We start from the raw sequence: 22,172 nt of genomic DNA, 5'->3' as shown, positions 1-22,172 counted from the left end.
AAAAGAGAAATGGAAGGGATGTCGGGATTGGCGGACACCGCGATCCCAGCACTCAGGAGGCTGAGGCTGGAGGTCCAGGGGTTCAAGGTCATCCTGTGCTACATAGACAGTCCTAGGCTAGCCTGGGCTACATGAGATTCTGTTTCCAGTAGAAAAAGGAGACACTCAAAGGGGCTGTTTAAGGGGATGACTTTGCCACGCTTTCTGTTCCCAGGGGTTCCCCAAAGCTCCCTGGCACCCTGCTCCGCTGCAGGCAACCTCGCGGGTAACTGTCCACAGCCCCCCAACGCGTAGCTCGCGTGGACGCAGCTCCCGTTTATCCGGCTTCCCCATCACTGAGCATGCGCAGTTGCTGACAACAACAAACTCGTAAGCCCAGCCCCGCCCAAGCCGTCCCTTCATTCAGGCCTCCCATTGGCTGCAGGGGGCTCGCGTCTTCAGCGCAGGCGCATCTGACCAATAGAGACGTCAGTGGGCGTGGCCGAAGGCGGGCAAGCCAGACTCGGCCTCGCGCGTCCATTGGTCGGCTGCGTGAGGGGAGGAGCCGCTGGCTCCGGCCGCCGAGATGAGCTGGGGCCGTCTGAGCCGCTTACTGAAGCCAGCACTGCTGTGCGGGGCTCTGTCTGCGCCTGGCCTGGCAGGAGCCATGGTGGGCTGCGGGGGACCTGAGGGATCGCGGGTTGGGGCAGGGCTCGGGGTCGAAGTCGGGTCACCGTATCCAGGGTGGAGATCGGGGGTCGTGAGGTCGGTTAGCTAGAGTAGGGGGCACCCGGGTGGGAGAGCGGAGTCCGATAGGCATCCCCGGGGCTGAACAAGGCCAGGCCTCGGCGGGCGAGGTCCCTGGGGGGTGGGAACCGGTGTCAGGGTCCCCATAGCGGGCCCTGACCTGGTCACGCGCCCCGCCTGGCCTGGTGCGTCACAGTCGGCGGCGCCTTGGCTACCGGCTCTTTGTCCCCGCGCTGTGCTTGGGACGTACAGACGGGCCGGCATGGGCCGCGCGGCCGCCCGCAAGCGGGGACGCTGCAGACAGCGCGGCGGGTCCCCCGCAGGCCGGCGACGCCGTGAACTTGGACGCCAAAGTCCTAGGAAGCGCCCGAGCCCTCGGAGGAGGAGAGCTCGCGCGCGCCGCCGCAGGAGGGCGCGCGCTCGCCGGGTGGAGCCCATTCCCGTACCTTTCAACCCCGGGCCTGTGCTGCAGGAGCCTCTCCCGAACTGCTCTGAGCTCCTGGGCTTGGTGTGCGGCCAAGGGTACCCCTGCTGTCCTCTTTCCTGGTAGCATGTCCTAGGGGTGTCCACAGATCTTTTCAGGACCACCTGAAAGGGGCGTACTTAATGGAAGAAGGAAACTTTGAGACTCCCTCCACTCAGTGCCCCAGGACTTTCTTTTCTTGGCGCCGGATTCTCCTCCCCTAGGGGACCTGGGGTAGGACACTCAGTTTCCCTGTTTTACAGTGTGCGTCCCGCGATGATTGGCGCTGTGCGCGCTCCATGCACGAATTCGCAGCCAAGGACATCGACGGGCACATGGTTTGCCTGGATAAGTACAGGTGGGTTTCTAGTCATGTGGGCGGTGCATGACTGGCCTGAAAACGGGGCCCTCCGGACTGGCTTCATTCCCACTCTTTCCCTCTCCCAGGGGTTGCGTGTGCATCGTCACCAACGTGGCCTCGCAATGAGGCAAAACCGACGTAAACTACACTCAGCTAGTCGATCTGCATGCCCGATATGCTGAGTGTGGTTTACGAATCCTGGCCTTCCCCTGCAACCAGTTCGGGAGGCAGGTGCGTGGCTGTTCCCAGGCAATGCCCCGCCCAGAGGCGGGGGGTGGGGTGGGTGGGTGGGTGGGTGGGCTGTGTGTGTGTGTTCCCAGGTAATGTCCCCCCACTGGTGGAGGGGGGCTGTGTCCTGTGTCAGTGTTTGTATATGTGTCTCAGTGTGCAGTGTAGTGCATCTTCCAAGTAAACGTTGCTGCCCGCAGGAGCCAGGAAGTAATCAAGAAATCAAGGAGTTTGCAGCCGGCTACGATGTCAAGTTTGACATGTACAGCAAGATCTGTGTAAATGGGGATGATGCCCACCCACTGTGGAAATGGATGAAAGTCCAGCCCAAGGGCAGGGGCATGCTGGGAAAGTGAGTGGCCCTGGGGGAGGGAGAGGACAGAGGGCTCTGGACCTGGGTGGGGAGCAGGTGCCAAGTTTTTAGTTTGTTTTGAGGGTGGGCTTGTCGTCTCATTGTGTAGTTCTAGATGGCCCAGAACTCACAGAGATCTGCCTGTCCTGCTAAAGTGCTGGGATTAAAGGTGCACACCACCTGGCCAAGCCTCAAAGATGCATTTATTTGTATTTTATGTGTATGGGTGTTTTGCCTGAGTGTATTTATGTGTACCACATAGGTACAGTGTCTGTAGAGGCCAGAAGAGGGCATGGAATCTCCCGAAGCTAGGGTTGGTGGGTTGGTAACCACCAAGTGGGTCGTAGGGGCTGAGCTTGAGTGCTCTTTAAGAGCAGCCAGTGTTCACAGTCGTTGGCCTGTCTACCCTCACCACTCTTCCAGGTTATTTTCATTTTGTATATGTGTTTGTCTGCATGCAAGTCTGTGTAATGCATGCATGCTTGAAGCCCTCAAAGGCCAGAAGACAGCTTGTGATTCCCTGGAAGTGGAGTTAATAGACTCCATGAGCCAGCGTGTGATGTGGGTGCTGGGAGTGTAGCCCCATCCTCCAGAAGAACAATGCATTATTCTAACCACTGAGTGAGCCCCCGCCCCAGTTTGAGGCAGGGTCTCATGTATCCCTGGCTGGCCTGGAAACCGACTATGTTGACCAGGCTGGCTTAGAACTTGTATCCGCTTGCCAGTTTCTAATTTCTGGGATTAAAGATGTGTCCTGGCAGGTAGCACTTCTAAACCTTCTTTTTTCCCTTAACCTCCCCCACCCCCTGCCCCACAGTGCCATCAAATGGAACTTTACCAAGGTAAGTGGCATACAGTGTGGGGATGTGCTCCACCCCCCAACCCCCACCCCCATGCCCTGTCAACACGTTCCTCTGTCTTGCAGTTCCTCATCGATAAGAACGGGTGCGTGGTGAAGCGCTATGGTCCCATGGAGGAGCCCCAGGTAAGCTCCTTTGCCAGAGCCAGGGCTGTGTGCAGTTGCTGAGGGGCAAGTCTGAACGAGTTATCTCCCTACAGGTGATAGAGAAGGACCTGCCGTGCTATCTCTAGCCCTACAAGTGTGTGCCCCCACACCGAGCCCCCCTGCCCGGTGACCCCTGGAGCCTTCCACCCCGGCACTCATGATGGTCTGCCTGAAAACCAGCCCGCTGGTGGGGCAGTCCTGAGGACCTGGCGTGCATTTCCGCCGGAGGAAGGTCCAGAGGCCTGTGGCCCTGGGCTCGAGCTTCACCTTGGCTGCCTTGTGGGAATAAAATGTAGAAATGTGCTGCATGTGTGTCCTTGGGTCACGGACTGTGCAGGCTGGGGATAGAAGGCAATACCTGTGCTCCAGGATCCCTGCTGATCCCGAGGCGCTGCTCAGGCCAGCCGCAAGGACCAGGATGTGGGCAGGGCTGTTTTAGGAGGGTGGTAGCCTGAGGTCTGCCTGTGCATTTGTTTGTAAGTTGTCCCATGTTCTCTGTGGGGATTGTGGAGCTGGGCCTCAGGCAGCCAGGTGGTGTCCTGCGGCCTTGGACTACTGGCTTTTTCACTCCATGCTTACGTGACCCTAGGACTCTGGACTAAGTATCATAGGCTGCCTTCCTCTGGTCTTTCTTGCAGTCCATTCCACGACTTGCTGAAGACCTGCCCCTCAAAACCCCTCTGCAGGGCCTGGGACTGCTTCCATCTCCCCAGCTTGTCCCTACCAGCCAACCTGGGTCAGGTCTACTCTCAAGTGGGTGGCAGCCTCAGCTCTGTGATCCTCAGGTCCCTGTCCCACTGACCCGTAGGCCAGAGCACACTGGGAAGTAAGCAAAAGGCACATATATTTTAAAAAAGATCTTTACATATGTACACGAGTTCATTATAAATACATAGAAACCAGGGCCTGCCAGCTGCCCACTGATTCCGCAGCTGGGGAGGGGTGGGTGACAATAATTTAGGGGGCAGGGGATTGCATATATTAATGGGGTCTGCCCCGTGGAGCCCCCATAGCCAGCGGGGCCCGAGCACCGATTTCCTGAGTTACCAGCTCTGGGACAACCAAGCCCCACGGCTTCTAGGCTGCGCACGGCTGTAGCTGGGGGGTGGAGGGGGGGCACAGAGGCCCCACTCCCCACTGGCTGGGAAGGCACTGTGGCCAGGCACCCTCAGTAGTCATGGGGACCTCTGCTTGCAAAGGAGCCCATAGGCCTTGCTGCCCAGTACAGTTGTAATCCAGAGGCTGAAGTAGCAGCCTAAGAGTTTGGGAAGGGTGGGCTGAAGTGGATGACGCTCTGACGCTCTGTGCCCCCGCCACCCACGCCCACCAGAGGCGCAGGGGTTTCAGTGGGCCCCGCGCGCAAAGAGCGGAGCATGTCTTCCAACACTTCCCTGAAATTGATGTCGCAGCTCTGGTGTGCCAGCTCCACAGGGTTGGTAGCAGGGTCTCTAGCACCCAGCATCAGAGAGCTGGGGTCTGGGGGCGGCAGTGCAGGGAAGGCGAAACGTGGAGGTGATGGGAAAGCCTCGGCTGGGGGACTATAGGTCAAGTCCAGCACCTCACCAGGACCGCAAGGAAGCGTAATCGCGCGTGGAGTGGGTGGACGCGCCGCCAACCCGTGAGTGCTGCGGCGCTTCACTTCTGCATCCATCAGCTGCAGTTCCTGCAGTACGCGGTGAACGCATCCCTCGGGGATCTTGATGCCTGTGGCGGCGCGGACACATAGGTCCTCCTGGGGACCATACTTGGGAACCCTTTCCCCAGGAACCCCACACCTGCTGCCCCACTCACCCACTTGCTTCTTCTTGTCCTTGGTCTTGAGGCGCACGATCTGTAGGTAGCTGCTACTGCTAACATCTGCCATGACAGCAGCGATGCGGCCCCACACGCGCAGCAGCGCCCCACACAGCATGTAGTGGTGGCGGAGGCGCAAGCCCTGGGCGCAGCACTTGCCCTCCTGTGCCAGTCGGCAGCGTTGGTTCCTATACCAGGGGACAGCTGGTCAGCTCGCAGCATGCGCTTTCCCAGCCCACAAGGCCCCGAGACACTGGGCGCCCAGCTCTGCCCTCCTTGTGGTTTCCCGCCCGGGCCTCACCAGGTGGTGTGGCTGCAGTGCTCCAGGGAAAGGGCATAGCTGCTCTCCCAGGGTTCCCGGGCCTCTTCCGCAGTTACCTGGGGACGCAAGCCTACAAGTTAGCAGGGGAAGAGACTCAGGAGCTCCCCACGCATTCCCAGACGCCATGAGAGGGTAGGTAGGTAGGTCCTTCCCTACCCGGTGGAACTTCCGGCACAGGCTGTCCAGGGTCTCCAGCTGGCTCTGCCTGCCGATGTTTGGCTTGTACACGGTGAAGTACTCACCGCGATTCTGTTCTGCCAGGAGGCAGCTCGTCTTGCTGCCTCGTACCTAGGAGCCAGAGTGTTGAGGTCAACGGCCACCAAGATCTCCAGATAGGTGGCTGGCAGGTCACCTGTCATCAGGAGTGGGATCACTCACCTTGTAGGAGAGGTAGAAGCCATCATAGGGGCCTTTCAGCTCCAGCGACCTAGTGAGTGCCTCTTCCCACTTCATACCGCGGTCCACGCTAATCTGCTGTGGCAAGTTGGGGTATTAGCAGGTTTGGGGGCTGGAGCTAGGGCTGGTGCTGGGTGGCTCCCTGCTCACCTTGTAGAAGACCACCTGCCCATCCTGTGGGTGCCCAGGTGCCAGGAACACCTGCTGGCTTTCTTCATGTATCTCGTTGATGCCAGGGGCTAGGTCTGAGGAGAGGGTAGGAGGTCAGGGCCCACACCCAGGGAGTTTCTTCAAAGATACACCCCTTAAGAGGTGACTACCCCATCACTGAGCAGAGGAACCAAAAGCCTGGAGGTCAGATGTCCTGTGGGGGGGGTGTCAGGTAACCCTCTGGGCTGGGGTCCCTTGTGTCCTGCGTGCATAGCTACCCAGGGGGATTGTAGATTTTTTTTTTTAAGGTTTATTTTATATATATGAGTGTTCTATTTGCAGGCCAGAAGAGGGCATTAGATCCCATTACAGATGGTTGTGAGCCACCATGTGGTTGCTGGGACTTGAACTCAGGACCTCTGGAAGAGCAGTTAATTGCTGAGCAATGCATCTCTCCAGTCCCAAGTCTGTCTTTTTTTTTTAAATTTTTTTAAAAAATGATTTATTTTATGTATATGAGTACACTATAGCTGTCTTCAGACACACATTAGAAGAGGGCACCAGATATTATTATGGATAACTGTGAGCCACCATGTGGTTGCTGGGAATTGAACTCAGAATCTTTGGAAATACAGTCAATGCTCTTAACCACTGAGCCATCTCTCCGGCCCCAGTCTGTCTTTTTAAAAAAATACATTTCTAAAAAAAAATACTTGTGTCTCTGCAGTATCATCTGCACATACACATACAGCAGAGGGTGTCAGGTAGCTGGAGCTAGAGTGAGGGCAGCTGAGGCACATGGCAGAACTTGACTCTGTCCGGAAGAGCAGCAAGTGATTTTACTGTTGAGCTCTCTCTCCAGCCTCTCTATTTTGTTTGAGACAGGATCTCAGGTAGCTCAGGCTACCCTTTAATTTGATAGTATGAGCCTGAACTTCTGCTCCTTCTGCCTCTATGCGTATTGGGTTGACAGACAAATGCCACCACATTTACAAATGACCATTTGTCCTCAGGGTCTAAAACCTTAGCTTAGGGTAGCAACACCTGTCCAGTGAGTACAACCTGCAGCCGGCAAGCAGCCTAGGCTGGCTCTTAGTGCAACCTGACAAAAAGACAATATTCCCAAAGCACTCAGATTATTTTTGCTCTGTTTTTTTGTAACTGCACTGTGTGAGTCTCAAGGATGAACTTCCTTGGGTGACCATACTGGGTGTCAACTGGCCCTCATCTGTAGCCACTCTATGATTCAATGGCTCCTGGGCACAGGGTGTTTTAGAGTCCGGCTCTGCCCTTGAGGCTTACCCAGGATGCCCATGTCGTATCTGCCCTCCTTCTTGTCTATCTCGATGAGGTGGTCAAATGTGTCCGAGAAATACTGGAACAGAGCATTCTGCTTATGCACCTCCAGCCCAAGGATGCGGTTCAGGAATTTGGTGATGGAGCAGTCTGTGGGTGGAGCTGGGTCTCAGGCCGCTGGCATCACCCACCCAACTGCCCCTGGATCATTATCTTCCCAGTACTTCCAGGACTCACCCTTCTCCACATCCAGGCAGCCTGAGCGCGACTCCCGGCTGCCGATGCCCACAGACAGCAGACCCTGCTTCATGTCTACGAAGGGAAACCTGACACTGACCCTGGGATACCAGGGCACTCTGCCCTGCTCTCTCCCACACCTAGTCGCCAAATCTTGATGGAACCAGCCCCACAGTAGTCCCCCCACCTCCCAGACACACTCAGGAGCCCCGGCTCACCCCGAAAGAAGGCAGCATCCCCTCCTGGATAGCCCTGGGGGAGGGGCACCCTGTTGTCTGTCTGGCCCATGATTGTAGCAAGGACACGGCTGAGCGCACGGGCACCGTACTGTGGAGCAGATCAGGTGAGTGAGGCACAGGTAGAGGGCGGCCTTCTATGTATGGCAGCCTCCCCACTACCCTTGACTTACCTTGTTCTCGAAGTTGTACTTGCTCAGGTCTCGGGACTCAGTGGCACGGCGATCTCCGTGGGTCAGGGCACCCTGTCGGTATCGAAAGACAATTTGTGATTCAGGCTCCAGCATACCCCAGAATACCTAACCCAGGTCCTGGGTAGGTATTGCAAGCTTGACCTCAGTTCCCAGCCTCTGCCTCAGGCCCAGCCTGCTCACCAGACTCTCTAGCCGCTTGGCCACAATGGAGGCGAACCTGCGCTCCCCTGCCAGCTCAGAGATAAGGAAGACGTACTCCGGTGCTGAGACCTGGTTGGACCTGTGGGTACGGCCTGAGGGCAGAAAGGCTCTAAGAGACTGCAATTAGGGGTTATGGGGAAGGGGTGACTTGGGTTGGGGCTGGGGGCCTCACCAAACTGCTGAATGGCACGGTCTGCACTCCAAGGCAGCTCCAGGGTCATGTGTACCCGGCGCCGCTGGTTCTGGACTCGCCGGTCAGCTTGGAGGGAGACACCAGAGCTGGAGGCCTCAGAGATAATAGCCACGAGCTGGAGGTGGGGGTGAGATGGGTTAGGGTACTTGGGGGCTGCCCTCCTCACTGATCAACTCCTGGTACCCAGGGAGAAAGTAACAGGTCTTCAGGAGTACAGGCACACCTCCCTGCCCACCTAGTAGCCATTCACTAGCACAGCTATGTTGGAAGCAGCCCCTGCCCCTGCCTCTAGCTGTTCCACGCAGGCCCCACCTTCTCGCCGCTCATGAAGCGCTGTTTCTCCCTGAGGTTCACATGGTCGATGGACAGGCCCTGCTCCGCTCTGGACTCAAAGACCACTGACCCATCGGGTCTTGATACCACTCGGCCTTTCCTGCCGGTCATCTATGGTTGGGGGGGTGGAGAAAGGAGGTCCCCAACAGTGTGTCAGTGTGGTGGACCGGGGACCAGGTGCACTGTGTCTTTGAGGTACAAGGTGGCTCTGCTGGGACCCTTGGTTTCCAATGTAGCCTCAGGAGCCGTGAGGATTCCTGCCACTACTAAAGTCTTTTCTTTTCTTTCTTTCTTGTTGGTACTTACTTTTATTTTATATATGTGTGTGTGAGTGTGGCACGTATATGCTGGTGCCCTCCGGTGCATGTGTGTGTATGTATGTGTGTGCCATGTGGCATGGATGTGCTGTGCTCTCAGGTGCATTTGGAAGTGTGCTTATCTGGTGAGCCCTCTTTCCCTTTCCCTTTTTTGAGATAGGCTCTCACCAGGCTGGCCAGTGGGGGTGGGGATGGAACACACACACATGATGCTCCGTGGCCAGCTTCTGCCCATCCCAGGGGTTGACATAAGGCCCTTAGAGCTGTCTATGGGCCACCAGGCTCACCTCGGCCACACGTTCAGGGCCCCCAAGCTGGTGGATGAGCTGGTCCAACGTGTTCACTGGCAGCTCCCGGCCCAGCGCTCGCACCTTGGCCAGCAGGCCCTGTTTCAGCCGTTCTACCCGTTCCAGGACACCAGGGCCCTGCAGGTCTCTCTGAAGTGGGTACAGGGGACCTGAGGGTGGGGCAGAGGGTCAGTGAGGTGGCCTTGCAAGACCAGGATGAGGAGACTCAAAGGAGAGAAATGGAGGCCCATGGGTACAACAGCAGTCACTCTGTTGTATTTGATAGCATGGCCCTGACCTTGGCTGTGAGCCTCGGTTTTCCCATCTGTAACAAGGGTATGCAGTGGAAAGGTCCTCATGTGGTTATGTCTGCTGCCTAGAGTCTGGCTGATGGTGGAGGCTCACCTCGGTCATCTGTGGGGAGTGTGGGGGCATCTACGATGACCACATCATCGTCTACCAGGGACTCTGGGGATGAATTGAAGTCGCTATCCAGGCCAGCATCTGACTCTGTGCTGCTGCCATCACTAATACGGATAACTCCTGCTGCCTCCAGTGCCAGTCTGGAAGCCTTGGGGCCACGACCCCGAGGCCGCCCTGTAGGGAAGAGTCTTGGGTCAGCTTTCCCAAGTAGAGGCTACAGAAGTGGGTGAAGTTGGGGTGGCAGGGTAGAGAGCAGGAGGTGCTGAGGCTAGAAGGGGGCGTGACTCTGGCGAAGGAGGGACCCAGGCACCCATCTGAGACTGGCTGGCTTCTTCTGTTTGGATGTCCCTTATATTCCTTCCAGGAAGCCCATCAGCCCCTCTTCAGGCAGGACAAGGTGACCTGGGATATCATGTCCAGCCCTGATGGCTTCATGATTGGAGACATCAGAGCCTCCTCAAAGGACAAGTCCAGTCACCTCATGTGACAGTGCTGTCGCTTGCCAGACAGCATGATGTGTGGAGGGTGAAAAGGCCTGTGAGTGTCTTGGGAGAATCTGCAGTGGAGGAGCCTACGCTGACCTTCACTGGCAGTGTATCTGCAGGTGAGGAATCTGGCTTCTCTGAGCCTGGCTCAGGAAGTCTGGGATCTGGAAGGGAAGGTAGGAGGCCGCATGCGCTGACCTGCACGCTCTGGGCACTTGCAGTGCTTGTGGTCAGCATGAGCATAGCGGAGTGGCTCAGGCTGTGCAGCCCCTAGAGGCCAGCCTGCCTGCCTGCCAACCAGGGGGACTGGAGCTGGGATCTGCAGTCCTGCTGGGGTCCCCAGGGCCTTGGGTAGTGGGCAGCCTGAGGTTGGAGTCTACCAGGGTTTTGCCCCAGATCTTCACTGAGCACCCTGCAGGGAAATGGCCAGCTCTACACATTTGCACTGCCTGGGGTGCCTATGAGAAAACCCCCAGCTGGTTGGTGCAAGACACTAGAGTGGGGACAGACTCCAGGCAGGTCTGGAGGGAGGGCGGGGAGTGGAGAGTAAAGCAGAGGAGGAGCTGGGTGAGCATTTACGTTTCCTCTTTCCTCCTCCCCGGTCACGCCTCCTCCTGGTGGAAGGGAAGTGCTTCTGGATCAGGGACAGGAAGACGCCTCTGCAAGGGAGAGAGGGCTCAGCGTGCAGGCCAGTCATGGCCATGCAGTTTCAGGGAGACAGACGGGTGTCAGGACACAGTGGCTCCCAGGCTGGGGTCTCTGGGTAGGATCAGGCAGGCAGGAACCTCACAGGGGTGAACTGAGGCGTCTCCTGAGAAGGATTTGTAGGCCTGTGAATGCCAGGCCGCAGAAGCCCATGGAACTGTGCTGAAACAGTACCACTGTGTGTGGTGGCAGATGTCCAGAAGTCTCCTTTTGAGGTCCCAGGATCAAAACCCATTGTGACCCACAAGACTCCTGTCTGGTCCTGCCCCCTGGTGGCTTTTCCCCAGCTGCTAAGGGCCATGGGCAGCAACGGGCACAGCCAGGGGAAGGTGCCAGGCAGTCCTGCTCTGTCCCATCACTCACTCTGCTGCGGAGACGAAGCAGTCCAGGCGGCCCTCATTCTCATCCAGCACCTCTCGGGTCCGTGCCTCCCCTGTGGACTGCAGGCCAATGACCACACACTGCAGGGATGGGGAGAGGGGGTGTCTGAGCTCCACACAGGCTCCAGGGTGACTGTCCCCTCCCCAGGCTGGTGTCTACACTCACCTTGTCCCTGCTCAGCTCCTGCTGTGCCAGCTCCACTAGCCGGTGCACCTTGGCTGCGATGCATAGGTACTTAAAGAAGCGCTGGTGTGCTGACCAGAACTGACCCCACAGGGACTTGCGGGACTCCAGACCAATCCAGTCAGCTGCCTGCTGGAACACACTCAGCGCCTCGGCCCACTGCAAAAGCAAGGCCCGTGCTGAGGGTGCCAGCCAGTCTTTGGTGGGGACAGGGACGGGCAGCATGTGGAGTGAGGACCAGTGAGGGAGGGATGCACAGTGAGGATGGCAGAGCCAAAGCACAGGGCAGGGTGTATGCAAGAAAACCACACTGTATTCACACCCACAGTTGTCAAAGAACTGATTTAAAAAAAAAAAAAAAGGAAAAGGAAAAGGAAAAAGCAAAAAGCACAGGGCTGAGGGAGGGCCGTTGTTATTTGATTAAGAATCTCAGGTAGCCCAGGCTGGCCTTAAATTCCTGATCCCCTAGCTTCAGCCCCAGCCTCCTGGACACTGAGACCGCAGATGTGCACACTATGTCTGACTTCCTGGGGAAGAGGGCTGGCCTTGAGCTGGATATGCAGCCTGATCTTCCTGCATCCTCCCAAGTGCTGGCATGAGTCCGCACACCTAGTTTCAAAGTTTCTACAGGGCATCTGATCTCAAGGCCTCCTGGGCTCCATGGACAGATCCCAGGCTCTACAAGGTCCTGAACAGCATTCCCTCCCGGTCACCATACAGTCCTTGCCACATCTGTCCTACGAGATGAATGTTCCCTAGAGGCCACAGGGGCAGGCACTGTAGGTTCCCTTCTGGTCATTCTGGCCCTTTGTTTTTGGTTCGTACACAGGGTTTTCCTATGTAGCTGGCCCATGATTCCTGAGTGCCTGGGTCACAGCTGTGTGTCACCACACCCTGTTCTTTCATATTTTGTGGTGCTAGGGTTAAACTCAAGGCTGGGCACACAGTAGACAAGCTGGGGGTGATGGCGCACACCTGTCATGTTAGCACTTGGAAGCAGAGGCAGGAGGGCCAGGGTGGGGCCAGGAACCTGTCTATACAGGGCCTACAGCTGGACATGGTCACTGGCTCTCATGTCACCATCTAGGGCAACATGCAGTGTCATAGCTATGACTTCTTCATGCAGAGGCCAGGAGTTCTGGTACATGCCTCTTACTATACATAGCACATGGGTGGCTGGAATTGCCAGAAGTTTGGGCAACTGAGTTACAGTGAGATAAGGTAGTCTCAGAAATAAAAGTATAAGTTATGGGTGCTGGAGAGATTCTCTTCCAGAGGATCCAGGTTCAATTCCCAGTACCCATATGACAGCAAACAACTGTCTATAACTTTAGTTCCAAGAGATCTGACACCCTCACACAGACATCCATGCAGGCAAAACACTGATAAACATAGAATAAGAATCCATAAATCCTCCCATGATAACAGGAGGGGCTTAGAGAGCCCTCCCTACTCTCTTGAATACCATCAATAAGAGTTTGCTGTACCCCCCCCCCCCCAAAAAAAAGTAGCCAGGCAGTGGTGATCAATGCCTCTAGTCCCAGCTGGCAGATCTCTGTGAGTTCCAGGTCAGCTTGGGCAACAGAGGGCATTCCAGAACAGGCAGAGCTACATAGAGAAACCCTGTCTTGAGAAACCAAAGAAACAAATGCAAAATAAAAGTGGAAAAAAAAAACAAACCCAAAACCCAAAGGCTTGCTCCAGGTGAACTAACTGATGAACCCCCGGGAGCTTCCGCTCCCTGCACAGATCCCACCGTGTGACCCTGTGATGCAGGCCAACAGGAACAGAGGGCCCTGCAGACAAGTGCCCCAGCTTACCAGCCGGGCCGCCCGGTTATAGACCTGCTGGAAGGCGGGGGCCAGCGGGATCTCCTCGATTCGGAAAGTGACCCCCGCAAAGCTGAGCTGCCGGGCGATGTACATGCCGCTGACCTTCATGTCCATGGCCACGATCTCCATGGCGCCCACACCCCTGCAGATAGACAGCGCCTGAGTACTTCATTCTATGAGAGCCAGGAGGCAGAGCACACCACATATGCACAGCTGTGGCTGAGAGGAACACAGCTGAGGCTGGGCCTGGGAGATATCTGTGTGGCCAGAGAGGACCTGAACAGAGGGACCATGAGAAGAAGCTCATCTTTGAGGGGACAGGAAGTGCTAGGAGGCATGGGCCCTCTGGAGACCCAGCAAGGACAGCCACCCCCACAGGCAGAGATGGGGCTCACCTCTTCTCAATGGCATGCAGGAACTCCTCGAAGGTCCTGAAGGGTGTGCCCTCTCCCCAGATGCCCAGGCGGCTCATGTATATCATGTTTCGGGGCTCTGAGGCACCTAGGGGTTGGAAGCAGGAAGCTGAAGCTGGCAACTCAGCACACAGCTGGGAAGTGCTGCTGCAGGTCACATGGAGGCTGAGTGGGCTACAGTGTTGCAGTACTAGAGACTCGGGGCCAAGGGAGGGGAACCGAGGCTCTGAGAAAGATGTCCAAGGGTACCATCAAGGTCAGCAAAGGGGAGGGTGGCTTAGAGACAGCAAGCTCCATATTTGCCCCAGGTGCCAAGCAAAAACAGGGTACAGATCCAAATCTTGTGCAATCTAGTGTGGCAGAACACCCCTCATCCCTGTGTAGGTGACAGCACTAACAGGCCACCCATGTGACCAGCTTGCCCATCTGCTCAGCAGCCGCCCCACATCTCACCTGTGGCACTGGCATACACCACCCTAGCCTGGGGCAGCTTGCTCTGCAGGTCCAGCACGGCCTTGCCCATCTTGGTGGAGCTGGCGTTCTTGGCTTTGTGGCACTCATCAAACACAATCTGAGATACTCTGGGTTAAGGAATGTTCCAGAAGCATAGAAGGTGTCCCTAATCAAATATCCCACAATGCAGCAGAGGAAACTGGGAAAATGTGGGGGGACTTGGAGTTTGAGGAACCACTCAATACTGGTTAAAACGGTGCTGGGGTGGGGGCAAGGGGTTCAGTGGCAGGCATGCTTGCTTAGCATGCACGAACCTCTGGGTTCCATCTGCAGCACCACACAGCCAGGCCTGGTGGCCACCTTACTATAACAGACCCTGCTGTGGCAGACCCTGTCTCAAAAAAAGGGGGGTGGGGAGACCAAGGAGGGACGCAGCTTCGACTACACAGAAAGACTCTCAAGACCAAGGCCAAGGTGCCCAGAAGTGCAAGACAGCAAGAGAACTGTGCGGAGGCTCTCACCACAGCAGCACAGGTCCATCCTGTGGGCCTCGACACCCACCACCCGTGGGTCCCTGGGCACATCCCTAGAGGGCTGGCAGCACATGCCATGGGCACAGGCTGCCCACATTGAGGAGCCCCAGCATGGACAAGATGTCTCACAGCCAGCCTTTGATGTACACCATAGCCACAATGTTCCCAACAGTCACTCCTAACACTACAGGGAACCTGGCTGCCCACAGCCCACAGGCTGGCTGGAAGCAGACCAGAAGGATATAAGGGTGACTTGCTAGTCCTGCTCTATGCTCAGTCCCCAATATCAGAATGGCTCTGAAAGGGGCTGTACCAGACATGTGTGAAGACACAGGCCTAGTATGATGGGGCACTCCTAGCTGGCCAGTGCATGTCTGGCCTTGGGCCCCTCCCAAACTGAGCCCCTCACATTCAACACCCACTCAGTACAGCCCTAGTCTTTCAGCTCTGCCCTTCTCCATGCCGACCTACCCATCCAACCATCCACCCACCCACCCACAAACCCATCCAACCATCCATCCATCCATCCCTGGCAACAGGATACCACACCATCAAAGGCCTCACCACACCACTGAAGGATCTGGCGTAGGCGTGTGCGATGCTGCCCACCAGCCTGGCTTTCTCCAATCAAGGCAGAGTAGGTGGCAAAGAGGACACCCTCTGAGGTAGTGTTGTCACCGTACTTGATCTGTGAACACAGGTTCAGACACAGGGATGTATTCAGGGTTTTCCCATGCCTTAGTTTCCCTCTTGGGAAAGATTCCTTGGCATAGCCAGGTCACCCACAAGCCTCTGTTTTCCTCCTGATAAAGGGAACATGGTACAGCGGGGACATTCCTCTGCCTCAGTTCTTTTCTTACTAAAGGGGTCTGGAGTCCGTTTATGCCTGGCCTACCTTGCTCAGTGCGTGCACTGCAATGCCTGGGGCCTCGATGTCTCTCAGGTCCCGTTCTGCATCATACTTGAGGTCATTGGAGGCACTGAACCTACAGGAGATGCCTGGTCAGGAATGCCTCCCTGTCCCACCCTATGCCACCTACCTGCTCCACTAGGCCTGGCAGGTACTCACCACAAAGCCTTCTTCCGGCCCCGCAAGTAGTTTTCCACTATGATGCCAGCCACTGTGCGGCCCTTGCCCACGCCGGCCCCATCCCCAATCAGAAAACCAGCACGCTGCCCACTGGGCAGCAGGACCTCATGTTGCTGTGGGTGAGCATGAACAGAGGTGGGTGAGGTGTGTGTGCCTGGCACCCTCCTTATGAGCCTAGAAGGGGCGGGGGTGAGGGCCAGCTACCTGGCAGGCATAGGTGATGGCTTCCAGCTGTAGGGCAGACAGGGTCCCATTGTCTGAGGTGGGCAGTGCCAGAGTGTAGGTGATGTCTGGGGGGGGAACGCTGGACAGTGTACTGGTCTCCACCACACGGTCTGGGTGCTGCTTCCCAATCTTTGCTGGTGAGGGGACAGAGGGCAGGCAGAGTTGGCACATGACAAAGGAAGCGTGGTCATCAGGATGCCAGTCACTCACCTGCACACACAACCTGTTCCTGACACCTCCACACTGGAAGCTTCCAAGGAGCTCAAGCCCGGTCCTCTTAGTGGTGTCTCCACCCCATCCCTGGCCCAGACACTTACACTTGGATGGTACATAGTCGGCATAGGTCTCAGCATGGCCCAGTTCCTCAGTCTCCTCTTCTTCCTCCCCTTCCTCCTCTTCAGGCTGGCTGTGGGACTGTGGGGGATGACAGTTCAGGGGTCTGGTCCACACTACAGTGATCCAGCTTCCCCAAGGGCAGCAGGGATGCTACACAAAGTGGTCCCAGCACGTTGGTGTGGGCTGGATGTGGCTCTGCCCTTAGCCCTAAGGGGGGGGGGGTGCCTCAGTTTTCTCAACTGTAAAATGGGCAAGGCATCCCAGCACCCAGGCTGCCTGGGGCCTAGCACACTGGAGATGCCTTTGGAGACTCTCTAGACACTCAGGAAACACCCCAGCCACTCAGGTTACCTGATAGCTGATGAGAAGCGGGGTGGTGGAGAGTGAAGTCAGCGGGTCTTCGAGAGCCGAGAATGATGGCCCAGTAGGTAGGAACAGCTGTAGGGGACAACAAGGCAGGGTGTGAGCCATGGCCTTCTATGGCAGTATCTGTGTCCTTAGACGGGGGACTGCTCAGCCTCAGGGGCCAAGCCTTGCCTGACTCATCCTGGGACCTGGCAGACCCTAATAGGGAGGGCTGACAACAGTCTGTGTCCCTGTGGCACATGGGAGACCCCAAGATGGTAGCCCCTGGTCCAGGGAAAAGTGGACAAAAGCTAGCCCAGCCAGATAGTTCCAGGATGTAGACTTGGGCCCTGAGGGCTGGGCAAATGTCCTTGGAAGTAACTATGTATCTAGGCTAAGGAACAGCCCTACTACCCATGGGAGGAGCTGAGAATCTCCCCAGGGTGAAGGTTCCATTGTGGGTGACAGGGTGAGAATGTCCCCAACACTGTGACCAGACTCCAAATGTTCCTCTGTAGGAAACATGGATGGGCCACAAGTGCTGAGCAGGTCTGGACAAATGGTGTGGCCTGGCCCGCGAGCTGAGTCTAAAGCCATGCAGGGAACAGGCAGGGTACATGGCTCTCCTCTGCACACGATCCTCAACTCCTCAATCTAGAGACATATAGATATATTTTAAAGATTTATTTATTTTGTGGGTATGGATGTCTTCCTTACATGTATGTAAAGTACACTGTGTGAAGGCAGTACCTACAGAGGCCTGAAGAAGGTGCCAGACCCCCTGAAACTAGAGTTACAGATGGTTGTGTTCTACCATGTAGAGGCTGGGGACAGAGCTTGTGTCTTCTGTAAAGGCATCATACCCTTTGCTTTTTGTTTTGTTTTGTTTTGTTTCAGACCAGGCTAGCCTCAAACTCCCTAACTAGCCAAGGATGACCCTGAACTCCCAATCCTCCTACCTCTACCTTCTGAATGCTGGGAATACAGAGACAATACCACACCTGGGCCATCTGGTGCAGAGGGAGGATGGAACCCAGGTCTTGGTGCATGCTGGGGAGCGCTCTACCCACTGAACCACAGGCCCTATGATTGGCAGAACAGGGAACAGCTGCTCAGGGGCCTTCAGCCCTAACCTGTAGGGCTTGCTTGAGATGCAACATCCTTGAGGGAGGACAAAAGTCTCTGGGACACTGCAGGCACAGTCACTGTCACATGTCCCTTGGTCTGCTGGGCACAGGGCCAGGGGTGTTGAAAGCCAGCGGAAGCTTGGGAAGGTTACAAGTCCACACTCAACCCTCCTGCCTCTTTTTTTTTTTTTTCTTTCTTAAATTAACAAAAACCCAAACAGACCGTAGAGGTTCCTGGAAGGCTGAGTCATGTTCCGGGCGGGCTGGAGCAGCAGAGGGTGTTGGGTTTCAGATATGGCTATGGCACTTGGTCCAGGCAGCCTGGGGCCCTGGGCAGGGTAGGCACTACCCCATGGCCTTGATCTCACGGATCCGCAAAGCAGGGGGTGGGGGACTCACAGGGACTGCCTGCCCTGCTGGCTCTGCACCAACTGCACGGTCAGCCCTTAACTCAGAGCTATATGGCACCAAGGCCTCCTTCCTGGAGAGTCCTGGGAGCATTCCTAACTTACACTCTCTGTCTAGAAGACCCTGGCAAAGCCTGGACTGGGGTCCCCTTGCATCTTTGGGGCTGGGAACCAGGTCAGGCTCTGAGGCTTCGTCCACGCCAGGAGCTCTGGAAGTCAGGCTAAACATACATGTTTCCCAGACACTGTTAGTGACCCCTGGGGGCACAATTCACTGCTGGCTGAGATCCCTCTAGGTCAGAGTCCTGCACACCTAGAAGACTCTGTCCTGCAGCCACCTGCCTGCTGAGTGTGTGGACAGAGACATCGACCCCAGCAGCCAGGGTCCCCTGAGAGACACTGCTTGCCTCAATGTAGGGGTTAAGGAGTAGGCCCAGCATTAAACCATCAATCAGCTAGGTGTCCCTTCCTGGTGAGGAATCCTGGGCCACACGGGAGCTTAGCAGGGTTTCTGACTATCTGTCACCCATCCTAGACCAGGAGCTGCCCCTAGCTGCAACAGTCAGTCTCCAGGCACCATCTGCGGTCTACTGAGGGCAGAGTTCTTGGGGTGAGAAGTGGTGGCCCAAATTGCCTTTGAAGTCAGACATGCTGGCACATGCCTGTCACCCAGGACTCAGGGGGCTGAGACAGGTGGATCGGTAGCCCAAGGACAACCTTGCAAAGTTGAGACCAGACTGAGCTATGTGAGATCCTGTCTCAGAAACTAAAAGAAACTCAAACTGCTTCCCATTCTCTCCAGGAAGCACCTGTGTTCCCAGCAGGCACACAACAGCTGGGACCCAGTATGGGGCATGAGGGGACACGGGGTATGTGGGGGCCTCTAGGGCTATGGGGATTGCCCACCAGCCTGGGGTATAGGACCCCTTATAACCCAGGCCTGAACACACTGTCATCATTCTCAAGCTCTGCCAGCCCTCCCTGTCCACCTGTGTCACCAGAGTGCCCCTGGAGGTGCCCTGAAAGCTGACCTTGTCACGGGTGGTCGAGGTCGTGCTGACGTCCCAGATGGTAGGCACCTCATTGAGGCTGTCTGCCGGCAGGAAGTCAGGCGTGTCTGGGATGTCTGACAGGGAATCCACAGACGAGGAGAAGACAGAGGCATTGGAGAGGTCCTCGAGGCACGAGGGATCCTAGGAAACAGGCAGTGGTGACACAGTGGCTAGCCGTTTGCACATTCAGTGTCCAGGCGAGCAACCATGTGTTCTGAGTATCACAGCCAGGAACAGGACACCACGGCATGGAGTGACCATGAGGACATGGTGCTCAGTGAGAGCAAGACATACAAAGCCACACAGTGGGGACTCCATAACAGAAAATGTCCAGACTAGAGAACGCAGTGATGGCAAGTGGTTCAGGGTTTCCAGGGCTGGGGAAGGGTGGGGTGACGGCCAGTGGGGACGGGATTCTTTTTGATGGGATGCGATGTTCTAAAAGTCATAACTACACAGCCACGACTACATTAAAATCACAGAAATGTACAGCTTAAATGAGTGAACTATGGAATATGTATGAAGCTGAATAACCATGTTTGTTTACTCTGTAGCCCAGGCTGGCCTCAGATTCACTGTAATTCGCCCTCTGCCTCCTGAGTGCCGGTTGAGAGGACAGGTAGGAGCCACCATGCCAGCCAGATAGGAATCCTGTCTCCACCCCGAGACCCTGAGAGCATCTGTAGGCTGGGAGTTTCCATGTCCCGATCCTGCCGCATAAGGGATTGGAGGCCAGGTGACTTTCCTGAAGGCCTGGGCAGAATCAGCCTGTCTCACTGTGCCTGTATTCCACAGCAGCCGGCAGGTGCAGCATAGTAACCTTCAGTCCAGTATTAGGTAACTAGAGGGTCCTGCTGACATCTGCCCAGGAAGCATTGGGGAGCATCACCTTGGCAGGCCGGGAGCCAGGAGGTCCTCTAGGGTTACAATCAGAACCAGGGGTAATCTGCTGTGGAGAGTCCCTTTACACATCCTGTCCCCCGGCCTTGACAGTGAGCACTCAAGGGTGCACAACAGGCTCTCCAGGCTCTACCTGTGAGACACCCATGGAGAACGGGTGTTTAGAGGCCAGGGTCAATGGGCCTGTGCTAAGTGAAAGGGCTGTCCCTGAACCTGGGTAACCAGTTACAGGGCTCCTTCCTGCTCTGCCCCAGGAAACAGGAAGGCTAAGTGACTAGGCAACAGGGTTTCAAGGCTTCAAGGTCAGGAGGGACAGAAGACCCCTGAATATGGCCCTTGGTCTCCAGTATGGTGAGAAAATCTGGAGAGAACCCAGCTCTGGACAAGGGAGGAGGCAGAGGAGTTGTGAGAAGCCCTAGGACATTGGGGTGCATGTCTCAGGGCTCCCTGGGGCCCAGCACCCTCCCTCCCACAATGGCTAGTCTCCGCAGCTGGGGCTGGGGGAGGCAAACCCAGTGACTCCCATAGTGGCCTCAGCCCAAGATGGGACAATGCCAGTTACAGCTGTCCCAGGGAGATAGCCTGAAGGGAGAGGATGGCTGATGTCCTTCTTAAAGGGTCAGAGGCAGAGAAAGGAAGTGAGGGGAAACTGAGGCACTGGAAACTGCAGGCCACTATGGTTGAGGGTACCATGTGTCAGTGGAAAGCCCCTCACTCAGTGTGATGGGCATGACACAGGGACAGGAAGTGAGAGCCCTGAGGGTTGCATGGTGCAGCCCTGGGACAGTCTCACATTGCTCTGGCTGACCTTGAGTCCCCAATCCCCTACCTTTAGCACTGGGGTGGCAGGCAAGCACCTCACCTGGAGCCTTCAATGCTAGTCTAACGCTTTTACCAACCAGGCCAGTAGGGATAAACTTCCTGACCCACCTCCCTATAGTCCAGCCACCCATGGGCACGGGGGCAACACTTCATCTAGGCACAGAGCTTCTGGAGTCCCTAGGCCTGACCCTGCATTTGGCCTTGATCAGATGTGATAGACAATTCCCCAGGACAATTCAGGACTCAACTCAGTTGTCACTAGCTAATCTACACAGACCCACACTGGCAAGGCAAAGGCCACAGCTAGGTGCCTGGACCCTTGCGGGCCTTGGGCTTTCCTGCTGGTGCTGGTGCTCTGAGAATGGGGTTCCCAGTGAGGCCCCTCTAAGGTAGGTCTATACCCTGTAACTTCTACTTGCTGAGTCTCCAGTGAGAGCATGAGCGCACTCGGTGACACACAATGAGGAGGCTGGGAGGGTCCCCACTGTGGTTACTAGGTGAGCATAGCTCTGCTATGGAAGGGAACTGGCAGGGCCCTTGATTGTCCCAGATCATACAGCAAACATCTCCCCAGCCCAGGAAGACAAACTCAGAAAAGACCCACACAAACACAGACACCCTCTACCCCTTCTGGACTGAAAACTCAGAGGAAAGATGGGCTCCTCCCTCTACCTATCCCATCAGATCTTGCTGAGGTTGAGTCCTGCCTTAGCCCATGCAGAGGTGTTGACAAGTTCGGCTGGACTGAGGACACCTCAACTCATTCCATCCGCCGGCACAGAGAGCAGCTGGGCCAGCTCTGGACATCAGCCCCCGAGCGAGGCTTCCTCCCACAGCCGTCTCATGCTGGCCACTATGCTGGGTCTTAAGTCTCTGGCTTAAAAAATTCTGGCATGTTCACTATGACTTGCCAAGAAAAGTACAGAGTGGGCAGGGCTGGGGGCGTCCCCGTGCCATAGCTCTGCCACCTGTGGGAGCTCAGGGGCGCCACAGGTGGCTCTGGGTGGCCCTGCTGGTCCCTGGCCAGTTACCTTGTTGAGCGCGGCGAACTGCAGCCAGAAGCGCAGCTGTGACATGGTCGGGGTGCGGGGGCGCTGAGTGGTGGCCGCTGTGTCCCCCTGGAAGAGCTGCTGGGGAGCACCAGCCTCATGACCACGGTAGCCGCAGGCTCGGCGGCTCCGTGGGGGACAGAGGCAGAAGCGGTCTTGCCGGCCCCATTTGCATGAGGGTTAGTCACCGGCTCCGACTTCCCCTAAGGCTGGGCTGGGTTTCAGGAAATGATGCCTGCCTGGTAAGTCAGGGCAGTTACTGGCAGAGCGCAGAGAATTACTGTAGGGGGCGGATCAGCCCAGAAGGGCTGTCAACAAC

The 22,172-nt window shown here is 56.5% G+C and overlaps 2 protein-coding genes across 9 annotated transcripts in view; one reads left to right on the top strand and one right to left on the bottom strand.

The window, feature by feature from the left end:
* Window positions 1-462: 462 nt before the first annotated feature.
* Gpx4 (glutathione peroxidase 4) lies at window positions 463-3,439 on the top strand. Of its 2 annotated transcripts, none has more exons than XM_031348958.1 (7): window positions 463-649; window positions 1,453-1,547; window positions 1,637-1,781; window positions 1,979-2,130; window positions 2,948-2,972; window positions 3,056-3,115; window positions 3,190-3,439. In XM_031348958.1, exons 1-7 carry the CDS (start codon window positions 566-568, stop codon window positions 3,220-3,222), a joined length of 594 nt encoding a protein of 197 aa, XP_031204818.1. In that variant the 5' UTR covers window positions 463-565; the 3' UTR covers window positions 3,223-3,439. The 2 variants fall into 2 exon arrangements, with proteins under 2 accessions (XP_031204818.1, XP_031204817.1); XM_031348957.1 differs by lacking the exon at window positions 463-649 and adding an exon at window positions 960-1,234.
* Window positions 3,440-3,960: 521 nt separating this feature from the next.
* The window catches only part of Sbno2 (strawberry notch homolog 2), a 49,444-nt gene continuing 31,232 nt past the window's right edge, over window positions 3,961-22,172 (bottom strand). For 4 of the 7 annotated variants that reach the window (XM_031348950.1, XM_031348949.1, XM_031348951.1 and 1 more), the window contains exons 5-32: window positions 19,062-19,223; window positions 16,503-16,589; window positions 16,133-16,229; window positions 15,795-15,949; window positions 15,570-15,703; window positions 15,396-15,486; window positions 15,045-15,188; window positions 13,968-14,085; window positions 13,497-13,602; window positions 13,090-13,243; window positions 11,252-11,428; window positions 11,069-11,166; window positions 10,580-10,659; window positions 9,498-9,689; window positions 9,093-9,262; window positions 8,468-8,599; window positions 8,135-8,270; window positions 7,942-8,054; window positions 7,741-7,812; window positions 7,550-7,658; window positions 7,332-7,406; window positions 7,101-7,244; window positions 5,799-5,893; window positions 5,631-5,726; window positions 5,409-5,540; window positions 5,232-5,308; window positions 4,928-5,118; window positions 3,961-4,840 (exon numbers count right to left, since the gene is read on the bottom strand). In XM_031348950.1, the coding sequence (XP_031204810.1) occupies window positions 4,392-4,840; window positions 4,928-5,118; window positions 5,232-5,308; window positions 5,409-5,540; window positions 5,631-5,726; window positions 5,799-5,893; window positions 7,101-7,244; window positions 7,332-7,406; window positions 7,550-7,658; window positions 7,741-7,812; window positions 7,942-8,054; window positions 8,135-8,270; window positions 8,468-8,599; window positions 9,093-9,262; window positions 9,498-9,689; window positions 10,580-10,659; window positions 11,069-11,166; window positions 11,252-11,428; window positions 13,090-13,243; window positions 13,497-13,602; window positions 13,968-14,085; window positions 15,045-15,188; window positions 15,396-15,486; window positions 15,570-15,703; window positions 15,795-15,949; window positions 16,133-16,229; window positions 16,503-16,589; window positions 19,062-19,223 (3,786 nt within the window). In that variant the 3' untranslated portion in view covers window positions 3,961-4,391. Of the gene's footprint in view, window positions 4,841-4,927; window positions 5,119-5,231; window positions 5,309-5,408; window positions 5,541-5,630; window positions 5,727-5,798; window positions 5,894-7,100; window positions 7,245-7,331; window positions 7,407-7,549; window positions 7,659-7,740; window positions 7,813-7,941; window positions 8,055-8,134; window positions 8,271-8,467; window positions 8,600-9,092; window positions 9,263-9,497; window positions 9,690-10,579; window positions 10,660-11,068; window positions 11,167-11,251; window positions 11,429-13,089; window positions 13,244-13,496; window positions 13,603-13,967; window positions 14,086-15,044; window positions 15,189-15,395; window positions 15,487-15,569; window positions 15,704-15,794; window positions 15,950-16,132; window positions 16,230-16,502; window positions 16,590-19,061; window positions 19,224-21,835; window positions 22,093-22,172 lie in introns of those variants that run through there. The other 3 variants (XM_031348955.1, XM_031348956.1, XM_031348954.1) reach the window with 3 other exon arrangements.

This window comes from Mastomys coucha, unplaced genomic scaffold, assembly GCF_008632895.1.
Source record: "Mastomys coucha isolate ucsf_1 unplaced genomic scaffold, UCSF_Mcou_1 pScaffold4, whole genome shotgun sequence".
Classification (NCBI taxonomy): Eukaryota; Metazoa; Chordata; class Mammalia; order Rodentia; family Muridae; genus Mastomys; species Mastomys coucha.
Note: the sequence above shows the minus strand (reverse complement) of the source record. Positions and strands in the feature narration are given on the sequence as shown.